General features: G+C 43.7%; 1 protein-coding gene across 6 annotated transcripts in view; it reads right to left on the minus strand.

Annotated features, from left to right (window-relative positions):
* Positions 1 to 11161, minus strand: part of DLG1 (discs large MAGUK scaffold protein 1) — a 148340-nt gene extending 137179 nt beyond the window's left edge. For all 6 annotated transcript variants that reach the window (XM_084291883.1, XM_084291881.1, XM_084291879.1 and 3 more), the window contains exons 1-2: positions 10841 to 11161; positions 10515 to 10646 (exon numbers count right to left, since the gene is read on the minus strand). In XM_084291883.1, the coding sequence (XP_084148009.1) occupies positions 10515 to 10646; positions 10841 to 10859 (151 nt within the window). In that variant the 5' untranslated portion in view covers positions 10860 to 11161. The remainder of the gene's footprint in view (positions 1 to 10514; positions 10647 to 10840) is intronic.
* Between the last annotated feature and the right edge of the window lie 1053 nt (positions 11162 to 12214).

Raw genomic sequence — 12214 nt, forward strand, 5'->3', positions numbered from 1 at the left:
CAGCCAACTGTTGCCCTTATGCCATACACTACAAAGTTATAAGCTTACCACGACACACACAAGTTAATGCACCAAGTAGAGATGCCATTAATTGCACCCTCATTTAGAGATTTTCTGTTTTAATGTATTTAACATCTTTGTGCACAAACAAAGAATTTAGCAAGTGTATCTTTGTTTTCGTTTGGCACATTCTTAATAAACTCAATTCCTCTTTTGCATTCTAATCCGCTAACCCAGAACAATCTTTTGGAGATGTTGTGGTGATCCCTTCCTGTTATCTCCCTGTCCACTAGATATAATTAAATTTCTCCTGAGGACAAGAAGGACCAGAGAAGTATCAGGAAAAACAGTAAGGGGGCAACAAAAGAGCTGCACGCGACTGCTTCCATGGATGACACACAGGAAAAAGAATTTGCTTAAATCATTACAAAAACTTTGAAAGTAAATTAAGCTATATAGGTAATATAAGTAAGCATTCATGAGCCACTTTCAGCCCTCTTCAAATAATAACAACAACAAAAGTATTTCAAAATCCAATGCATCTAACAGTAAAAGAAACTTCTTTAGTGTAGCCCAAAATTCATTCCCAATCTGTAATTTGTTTCCAAAGGCTATCCTATTCCAGAGAGATGGGTCAGTATACCCTCAATCTTCCACATTCCCGAAAGGGAGGGGTGGGGGAAGTTGTACTGATTTTTCTCAGAATACTTCAGTGAAAACCGACAAGTTTCAGAAAGCTTCTTAAAGTTGCTACACTGGATCTTGTCCACAATGCTCACTGTGATCAAAACGTATCTATAAAAATACATGAATGCAACAAACATGGTAATATTCCTCAAATATACTTGTAAGTTCAAAAGATTTGCCATCTGCAGATTTCTTGAGCCACTGAGAGGCTCTATATTTAGGACCCATCAATGGCTTTCTCTTCTGCAAACACGTTCAGCTTCCTGTTCCTTAAATTTCTGCACTCAAAGCAAGCCCTGGAGAAGGCAGTCTACTCAGTGTCAAAAACCCTGAATTTCTTGGGTTTAGCCCCACCTAATGAACTGCTTCATTTGATGCCCCTTAGTTCTTGTCTAATGCCAGTTATGATGCATCTTTAATTACCCTTCTACATGCTGCTCAGTTTTAGGCTGGAGTGTCCTAAAACTTTCTCTTTTTCTCAGACATTCTCTGTGCAGGAGCCTCCTCCTACCTCATCACCAAGTTGTTCCTCCTCCAACTTTTTCTATTTCTCCTCTGGCCTTTTGAGACCACAGGAAAGGAAGAGACCAAAACACCATAACCTGTATGAGAGACCTGGGCACAACTTGTTTTTTTGCAGTTGTCATAATAATCAGCACCGTTTTATTCTTAAGTGCTTTCCTAAATGTTCCTACCATTCAGCCGGCTTGGACTGCTACTGAACACCAAGCTGACACGTTCATGGAACTCCTCACAATGTCAACACCCATTCCAGGTGGGCGATGCTCAACTCAGAGCAATACCTTGCAGCCTTATGTTAATAGTCAGAGTTCCTACGAGATCATACTGTTTGGAAATCAAGTCCTTACAGTTCAAAATGGACATTTTAATAATGAGCTCCTCAGCCTAAGTCTCACAGAAGCAGCATAAAAGCGTAAGAGGCTTGAAGGGAAACCTGTTTTCAAAGTTAGTGGGTTTCAGCTATGGTTAACTCTGCACTGATATTGGTGAGGTACTGCCTTTCCAGCAGACATCCAACAGGCAAAGAAACCAACTTCAGCCAACGTCAAAGAAGTCAGAAAACCACCAGGTATATTTGCATCAACATACTGACTTTACAGCACGTAGCATTTTAATACCAACTTTGTTCAGAGGAACGCCTCCGACTGCAACCACGCGTCCTCAGGCTTGCAAGTGATCAAGGAGCTTATGAATTCTTTCACAGGTTGACTTATTTCAGCTTAGTATTTCACCTGTAGATCCATCTACGTGAACAACTCTTTTGCCATCTCTCATACATCTGCCTCTTATCAAAGATATTCATCCAACTACAGCAGATGCAAAAGCCTGACTTTTCCAAATACACGTAGCTTCATAAACAAGCCTGCTAACAGCTTGGTTATCTACAGGCTGTCTGGGAAGATGTGTCACCCCTTTATAAATTACACGGGTCTCAATTTCTAGGAGAGGGGAGGAAAGAAAGAGTCTTTCTTACTTAGTGCTTCCTGCTGCTAAAGCAGCTGAAGCAGCTAAAACTTAAGACTTAAAACTTCTAGAAAGGAAAACAAAGGTCAACATGTTATTTCAGTTCAGAGCAATTTGAGATGTATGGCTTCTGCCAAGTCCTTAGCAGCCCTATATAATAGATACACAAAAAGTAAGTAAGGCAAGAAGAGTCTACGAATGCTGCAAGATTTCCATTTTTCAGTCGTAAAGCTGTTCCTATTAACTCTAAGCAAGTCACTATCCTGTGTTACTCTACCTGCTGTACCAAGCTAAGAAAATCCATTTAATGCAAATAAACTTGAATGCAAGACCTGAAAAGTGAACAATTAGCAATCAACAAGAAAATACAAATGTGAAGAGAAGCTTCGTATTCATTTGCCAAGCCAACAGAGCCAACTAAGTATTCTCTTTGTGCATTCATCCTTCAGCCCCACCCCCAGGAGAAAGCAATGTTTGTATTCATAGTATGGAAAGGGAAAACCAGCCTCATGAGGAACCCTGCTGCAGGGTTGGTTTGTTTGTTTATTTTTAAACAGAAGTTGATTACTGCTGTGCACCATCAAGGTGCCTTGAAAAATCCAAGTTGCAGTGCAACATTCCCAGCACGCACGTTGGGCTGGGTTCTGTTCTGCTGCATCCTTTGCCACAAGCAGCAGCGCCCAATTTGTCCTCCTCAACCCTTCTACTTGTTTCAGTGACTGTGTCCGAGGCTTTAAGCCTTCTTTCTGCACACACAACTTCTAGCTCTCTGAGAAATATTATTTTCCACTTCTGACACAGATGCACCTTCATTTGCACTCAGCTGAAACTGCTCTCATCTAACCTCAGATCTAGTTGCTTACTCTCATTTGTCTGGCTGCTTTTTACAGCGGAGACATGTTCAACTCTTTGCCAGCCTGTCCACTTCTATTTTCCAAACGGTTCATTCACATTTTCCTCTCTTCTCACTGATTGCTTCTTCAGCCTATTTTCAGATGGTCTCTTTCCAATTTTCCTTCAGAATCCCACAGGGTCTTGCCCTCTATGTTCAGACTTAGCAGTAAAAACTTACTGAATTTAAAACTGTCATCACACAGTTCAAAGTTGGCATAACCACCTCCTCCTGTCCGAACTCTTTTCCATTTAATATTACCTCCTGCACACTTAGTCATCAACTGAAGTCAGAAAATACATTTTATGTATATATACATATATGAACTCCCAGTTATCCACCCTCTCCAAATAACTCAACTGCAGTTCCAAACTATTAGCGGCCAATATAACAACGTACCTTTTTCTTAAGATAATATATTTGTTACTGTCAGGTAACAGAAACCTGACAGCGGCACAAGTGCTACTAGTAAGCATTAATTGTAGGGTCTCCCCTAAATAGCGCCAGTACAGGACTGAGAAGGGTTCTTTCCAAAGGAATGAAGTTTGGAGGAGGGGAAACAAAAAAAAAAAAAAACAAAAACACCACACCGTTTTTGGGGTAAGTTCCCACTCAAACATCTGCACTTCCATATAGGTGCACAGCCCCCTGCTTGAAAGAGACAGCACAGCACTTTTTTGGGGTGTTTTTTTCCCTCTTTTGTCAACTGTGAGCTGGCAGACTTTAAGGTAATTATCTGGCACTGGTGGCACCACACACTACCATCTCCCCCAGAAGTAATACTTGCACACTTCCTGCAGCCAAATTCTAAAACAAGATTCTGAAAATGCGACTTAAACCTGCAATACTTCTACAATTTGTCCACAAGTTTTCCTTATTGCATCTCTGTCCTGGACTGACTACCTTTGCAATTCAAACCAAAATAACTCAGCTTTTTTGAGGACATGTCTGCATGACTAAATCCCTGTAAAAGCTTTACCAAAGAGCTCCACAGCTTCTCTTAATTTAGAGAAGGAACATGAAGTTAAGAAGGTTATCCTAGTGTCAGCCCTACACCTCCTGCAGTCCCTTCACATTCCTCCAAATTTGGCCTAGTTAGAATTCAGGAAACCATCTGTGCAAGGAGACAACTCGGCCACTGTTAGAGTTCAGTTTCTTTGAAGATTCATTCCACCTGCATCAAAGCAAACACCATCCTTCAAAACACAGGCCACGAGATGCACAGGACAAACCTCAGAGTAACTAGGCACACGGCATTCCAGCTGCAGAGCTGATCAAGATGTTCTGCCCTCACTGCTGGGATCACCACGGAAGCAAGCGTAAGATTAAAAGCAAATACTTTCTCTTGCACTTTCCCCTTTCCTCTTCATTGCTCCCAAGCACTGAAGCAAATCCTGAGGGAGAACCAGAGCAAAGGTGGGTACTTTGCAGCGTGACGGCAGGCAGGCATCAGAACTAGGAGAGAGAGGTGTAGGAACACAAGAAGAACAAACTACAAACCATACAGCAAGTAAACTTTTCCAGAAGCTGGAAACTGCAGCCATTATTCCGAAGTTCAGCTTTCTTTTCATGGATAAACAGCAGATTTATTGACAGTTTTCTTGTAAATAACTCCTTTTAATGGCAGCACTGTAAACAGAGCAATGCTGTAATTGACAAATTTCAGCTCCTGAAAACTGAACACAGCCACTAGAACCACAAGGGTACTCTCGTCACAATGCTGTTTGTCTGCACACCAGCAACTCCTCAACTTACAGCAGCCTTACGTCCTATTTTAGACCACCAAAAGCAGCTCCTAATGCCATTGCACTGCCACAAACACGCAGAAGTATGCAGCACAGAAAGCATTTAAAACCATCAAAAGAACAGGAATACAGCAAGCATATGCCTACACGACGACCCCAGAACCTGCCACACTACCAAGTTGTGTTACGTGCATACAAACAAAACGATAGGTAGTTCTTTAAAAAGGAGGAGCAGCGAGCATCTGTTTCCTTCATCACTGCATTCCTTTAACAGGGTGACATAAAGTTCTTCCAACAATCTGGGACATTCTTAAGCAGCAACAAACTACATGGCAGTAGCACACTCACAGCTGAATTAACGCTCCAGACAGGTGGACACTAAGTTCACTGTCAGTCTTATCCTCCCTCCATCCAGATAATGCAAAATACATGAAAATAATCAAGTAATTAACTACCTTGGAAGACAACTCTATGTCAAATCCAGCTGAAACAGACGAATCTTTGCACAAGTTTCAGGAATAGGACTACGCTAAGCCTACTCACAGAGGATCCTTAGGAAACCCAGCTGAAAAGCAGACAAACACCTTACAGCTGCAAGAATTGTACTGATGAATGTTGTGGTCTCAAAAAAAAAGAGCAATGTTTTGTTAAAGAAGTTACAGTCTGGGGGTGGGAGGGAGGGGTGTCACAAAAACACAGCAAGGATAAGATTTCAAGCTAAAAATACCCTATTTAGCAACTACAATTTCAATGGCATGCAACATAACAGAAGATGTAATTCTCTCAGAATTTTCATCTAATAAAAAAGCAATACTCACTGTCCCACCAGATCCTTGACTAAGTGTCAAGAATTTCTGGACTGATAATATACATACTACTCAGCTAGAGTCTGTACAAATTTGTGAGAGTGCCTCAGTTGCGATTAAAAAAAAAAAAAAAAAAAGGCCAGTAGTCCACAAGGTAGCTTTCCTCCCTCAAGTTAAGTAAAGAGCAGTCTTACAAAACAACACATACCCATGACTAAAATTCTCTCAGGCCTGAGCAGATCTGAGAGGTTAACTGTGTCATCATGCCATATGTTCTATTAACTAACGATATCATTGAAATAAAAGCTGATATCAAAGTTTTCCCAAGAGTTTGGCATAAAGCTTCTGCTTTAATTGCATTTGACTTTAATTTAGCTATCAAGTACAGAAAGTACTTCCACACCAGCTAATTGAAAGGGAGCTAAAAGAGCAAGAACGTCTACAGGGATGCTCAGAGAGATGTGGTCACCTGCCATCTGCTGGGCATTTGGTCAGTCCACTCCAAGGGTCCCGACTTTGAAGAGTGCTGACCCCACTACAGCCTAAAATCTAGGGCTGTTGCCTTAACTCACTTCAGAAAGTGAACGTGGACAGAGCTGAGAAAGCTCCCAACAGCTTTATATTCCTATAAGTTTCGGCTCCAGTCAGACTGCTAACAAACCTGAACTGTTTGCCTTAATGTGACCAGCAGTTTCACACAAACTCCAGAGAGAAGACTTATTTCTCTGGCGTGTGAAAACATTAACAGCACTTTTAATATATTCTCTCCAATTCACAATGCTCATTAATACAGACAACAGTTAAAAACTTAATCACTGGAAGGAGGGGAAAGGTGTTTCTTGGTTCAGTGACGATTACAGAAACTGCTACTTTTTTCTTCAAAGTTTCCCATGCCAGATATTTATTGTCAGCAATGGTCAGCACACAAGCACCATATCTTCATACACATCTTCATACAAAGGACTCCAAGTTAAAGAAATTAGGCCAGTCACACGTACAAAATTCACCACATTCAGCCTCCACCAGTCAAATTTGCCATTTTAAAAGTCTTCAGATGCGCAGCTATAAAAAATGGTTAAAATAAGATAGAACAGGTAAGAAAGAATACAAGTAAGACAGCACGGCCAACTCCATTGCCAGAGTACACAGAGACCATTTTAAAGTTCTTTTTTCCTGAAACCTGTGCAAATGGAGTTAGCTATTGTGAGAGAAATTAATATTTCTGAAAGTAGTAAACTACTTTTGTTTATAGCTACAACTAGTAATATTTTTAATTTCAGAAGACTATTTTCCATATGGTCAGTCAGCTGCAGTACTCAACCCATCAAAAACAAACAGGCTTGGATTACACAAAACGATTCTGTTTATAAACACAAGTCTACTTCAGAAGTGCCTCCCTTAGAAGCATTAGCTTTCCACATGCAAGCGTTCCTCCTCTTCTCATTTCAAAAATATGAAAACATCATATCTGTGCCTGTACAAGTACCTGTATCTTCTTTAAAAGGTTCAAAAAAATCTAAGCTAGAAAACATATCTGCAGAAGCATTACCCCTTTATTTTAAGAATAATGCCAAATTCTTTACTAAAGTGAAATTAAATCATATCCCACCTCTCCTTAGGTGGGTATCTTTCTTTGGTCATTTAATAAACTGACTCACCGTACCAATTATCAGTATATCAATAACAAGCTATTTTTAGCTACAACCAGGAAATCATACGGTAGAAGAGATGCTACACAATACTCACACCGTAAAATAGGAAATTTACTTAAAACCAACACTCTTTCTCAAACTGATTTTAAAGGCTGCTAATATCTATTTAATTAAAGAATTAGACATCATTACACTTGGCTGGTGGAACCAAGTAGAATGGAAATACCACGTTATAGAACACAGAAAATCAAAGACAAATCAAAGAACACAGAAAATCAAAGACTTTTTCACTGATTGTTTTAAGGATGTCACTAACATCTGGTTACCAATTTTGTTATTTCACTTAGATAAAACACTGATGCAATAATGTCAATTTTGTAACACAGGTTGTTCACACTGGTTAGTCACCATCCTAACTCAAATCATTTTAAAGCCTAATTTTATATTTAAGAAGTAGGCCAAGTGTATACGATTGCTGAACTAAAATCTGTTGGAAGAATTAAAGGAAAGGATAATGTGGAAAAAAAAATAAAAATGTGAGAATACCATTTATTCTTCAGCATCCAAATTGAAATTCACACAAAAAAATTAATTCATCCATGTGGTTCTAAATAGACAAAATATTAAGTATTCCTGAAGAAAAAGCTACAGATTTCCCCCACTATAAAAATACAGACATATTCCTGTGCATAAAATCATGTGTATTTTTTGCTTGAAAGAACATTATTTGATTGCCAAGTTAAAAATCACACTAAAAAAGATGCATGAAGTTGACAGCAGATCCTGACTGCAGCCTTCACAAACATTCTCACCTATCATGGACAGGCGGGTCTTGGATGTAGTGCAGTAACTTGGCAGAAAAAGCAAAAAAAATAAGTAGATGGAAGTCATTTTGTTTGTCTGGCTTTGTTTCTTTGTATTTTTTTTTTCCTTTGGTGGTTTACTTTTTTTTTTTTTTTTTTTACTATTAAAAAGAGCAGAAACTATAAATGGCATGCTTTCTAGAAAATGTATCTATTTCAGAAATAAATTCATAGCTGAGCTTAGATCCTTCTGTCAGAGCAGCATCGGGTATTTAAGTTAGGGATGCACCCCAACTCCTTTAAAAGTCACACTTCAAGAAATCAGGTACCAGTTAATTAAAAATGCAGTATTTCAGATAAGTCTAACCTGCAATACAACTTTAACCAGACTGCTCCCAAATCTTCATGAGAAGAGGATAAGCAGGAACAAGCTTCAGGGCTTCATAATCGACACAGCTGTCCTCCACACAGCACCTTTTCCAAGGTGTCGCTCCCCTTCTGCGTGACTCTATGCAGTAGTCATGCCATACAAAGATGCTTCCAGAAAGCCAATAGTCACAGACAGCCTGCCCCGAACAAGAACTCCTCTGACACATTTCCAAAGAAAGAAGCAGGTTAAAAGAGAAAGATTAAAGCGGACAGCGTAAATTGCTTGGAAGGTACCAGACTTCTGTGCTATGACCTTTCAGAGAACCAACCGTACAGTTAAGCAGTAAATGCAAAGTTAATGCAAGGCATCCAAGAAGCATGACACCTAAAGCGTGTGCAGAGATCAACTGAACTGGGCAAAACCTCGTATCGTATGGCTGCAGCGTAACATCAGACAAGATCAGCAAACAGGCCATACAGCCCACCCAGGCATCGACACATTCCTGTTTCCTCCTCTTGCAGGAGAAAGGCAGCAGAGACCAGGCAGCCTCCTGATTAAGGAAAACTGTTACTAGGTGCAGAGTCATTAAGACAATCAAGTTCTTTAAGCAGACATTAGAAGACACCGTGTCTTGCAGGTTACAACACCAAAGGCTAATTCCATACCACAGACAGGTACATCATTGAGTATTAATGAGGGACAATCAACAGTGAAATTTTCTAGGTGAAAATAAAAAGCATAACTGCAGTACATTAAATTTCTGATACTTCAACATTCTGATCCACTGATGAGCAAATCCTGTTCACACATATCCCACAGATGTGCAACTTTTCATTAGGGAGCTGCTTGGCATCAGCTGAGTACTGCAGAGAAACACACAGAGCTCCGGCAACTGACCTACTGAAACTGACCTACTTTCAGAACTGCCTTTCCTGAACTTTTCCCATCAGTTCAGTAAGATGACTGTCTTTGGAAAACCCACCTGAAGATGAAATAAATGCCCCAGAAGAAAACATGCTGCTTGCAGCAGTGCACGTTTCTATAGTGCCTGCCCTCAGGTTTCCACCACTATACAGATTCCAAGAAGCTACAGCACTACAACACTTCTATGACATGCTACACACACTGTAACTCAGGTAAATGCCAAGTAATAAAGGAAACCTATATGATCTACAATGTTAATATTAATACAACTCACATGCAAGTTACTTTGTTAAAAGGGAAGGACACAGAACTTCAACAAGAAAGTAACTCTTGAGGGCAAACTAACTAATCCTTTACTCCTTAGCTGCTATAAAAATAGCGACAACCAATTAAGGAGAAGACACCTCACCAGCTCCCTGTAGAAGTTTCAAAATCAAGTCAGCATTCTGCAAGTTACGTTAATGCTCAGGTGTTTGGTTTTTTCTTCTCCTCCTAACAGATGTGCATGAAATTCAAAACTCGATATAAGTACTTCCACAAGATCTACGTTAAAGCTTTCAAGGAAAAAGCATTGAAAATACTTTAAACTAAGAATTAGCAGCAATGTTTTCACTCCACTATGCAACTGGAAAAAAAAAGATCACTGTAGCCTTCCCGAACATGGGTTTCTTCTCATTTAGTTTAACTTCACAGTTGAAGCATACTATTTGCAAGCTTGTTGAAGTCATTCAGCACGAAGATTTGCCTGAATTCTACTTTAGAATGAAACTACTTTAACTCGTTTGCTAGCCTGTTACGTACACACCCACAACAAAAACATACTCCTTGGAAATTGTCCGGATCGATACAAATACACATGAGAAAGGAGCCTACATGAAGCAGTTCACAATAACATGCTCCAGAGGGAAAAAACTGCAGCACACACCAGCGTTAAGCCACCCGGGGCCGGCCGAGTAACTCCTCAGAAGTAAGTTACCTAAAACAAGTGTGCTGCTGATTGGCAATAGCACGTGTTACTCCGCCAAACAAAAACACGCACTGAACGCACGAGGTTCCTCGCGTAATGCCGCAGCAATCCTTTCCCCCGGACACCACCAGTGTGACAGCCGGGGCAGCCCACAGCCCGCCGCGGGGCGAGCCCAGCCCTTACCGATCAGAGCCTGGAAGAGGTTGCTCTGGAAGATGTTGATGACCCGCTCGATGGAGTTCCGCAGCTGCCTGTCCTCCGCCTGGCTCAGCTTGGAGCGGTACTCCTCCAGCAGGCGCAGCGCTCGTTGGGTATCTGCAAGCGGACAGCGGGCACAGCGCTGAGCACGGGGGAGCGGGTGGGACCCCGGGGGATGCCCCCACACCCCCACACACCCCCCCACACACACAGAGGGGACGCGGAGCTCGGGGCCGCCCCCACCCCACCGCGCTTTGTCCGGGTTACGGGGCCGGTCCCGGGGCAGCCGAGGAGCCCGGCGCGGCTCTCACCTTGCTTCCTGACGGGCATGGCGCCGCGCTGCCCCGCGGCTCCGCCTCACACGCTCGGAGCCCGCCGGGGCTCCGTGTGAGGAGGGGAGGGGGGGGGCGGCACGGCTCCCCCTGCAGGCCGGGCCCTGAGGGGGGAGCGGCACCGGCGGAGCGGGTAGGGAGCCGGGCGGGCACAGCAGCGAGCCGGCTGCTCCGGCCGGAGAGCGGCTCCGCTCGGAGCTCCCCGCCGCGGCGGCGCCTCCTCGGTGAGGAGCAACACGGAGCGAGCCGAGCCGGGCCGGGCCGGTGCCACCGGGGCAGGGCAGGCGCCGGGCGCTCCCGCTCGCCCCGCTCGGGAATTCCAAACTTTCCAGGCAAAATGGCGGCCGGGAGCCTGGGGGGGGGAGAAGCGGGGGGGGGGGGGGGGGGGAAGCGCGGCCCCCCCCCCCTGCCACGTGACCGGGCCCGGCGGCCGCCCAATCAGCGCGCGGCTCGGCGCGGGGCCGGTACCTTGCTGGGCGGGGGGGGAGGAGGCAAGGTGAGCGCGCCCCGCCCCGCCCCGCCCCGCCCCGCCCTGCGCCGCTCCCTCAGGCGCTGAGGGAACGCCCCCAGCGCGGGGCAGCGGGGGGCTGAGGGGGGGATTGGGGTGACCCTAAAGGGGGCACGGAGGCTGAGGGGGGGGTCTGAGCGGGGGAGGCTCGTCCCTCGGGTCGGACAGGGCTCAAACTCCGCGTGAGACAAAGGGCTCGGAGCTCAAGGCAGCGCCCGCCGCGGGGTGGCTGTGGCTGAACTCCTGTGAGGAGATTTACACCGCCACAAGCCTCGCCCCATCTGGGAGAGGCCTCTCCTCTGCCTCCAACTTGATGGTTACCAGGGGTTAAATTCGCTTTGATTTTTACCAGGGGTCTCTCCTGCCGCGGCTATGTACCCTGAAATCCTCCACGTACCTCCCTGAAGAAAATAAAACGTGTGCTTGGTGTTTCCCGACACACATTTCCCCGTTTCCCTCCACACAAGTCGCACGTTCAGGGGTTTGACACTTACTGGTCCCAGTTCATATATCTTTAAGTGAAAACATGCCTAAGAAGGGACATTGGCAGAAGCCTCCATCGGCTGGCCTCATCTGCTTCCACTGTTTACAACAGCAATAAATGCACTCTAAAAGGGGCCATATTCCTCTCGATGTCAGGCGAGCGTATATGCAGCAGGAGAGGAAGAACAGCCTAAATTTAGCTAGCAGAAAGGAGGCATCTGCAGCACTGAGGTTGGTTTGCTGACTGACAAAAATGTGTTATCGCAAAGTTAAAAAAAAAAAAAAAATAAAAAGGGAAAAAAAAATGCAATTAAAGGAACCACCATAAAGAAAGTACTTTTTCCTAAACAGGACTCGATGTT

This window comes from Netta rufina (assembly GCF_964035555.1).
Source record: "Netta rufina genome assembly, chromosome: 9".
NCBI classification, from domain to species: Eukaryota; Metazoa; Chordata; class Aves; order Anseriformes; family Anatidae; genus Netta; species Netta rufina.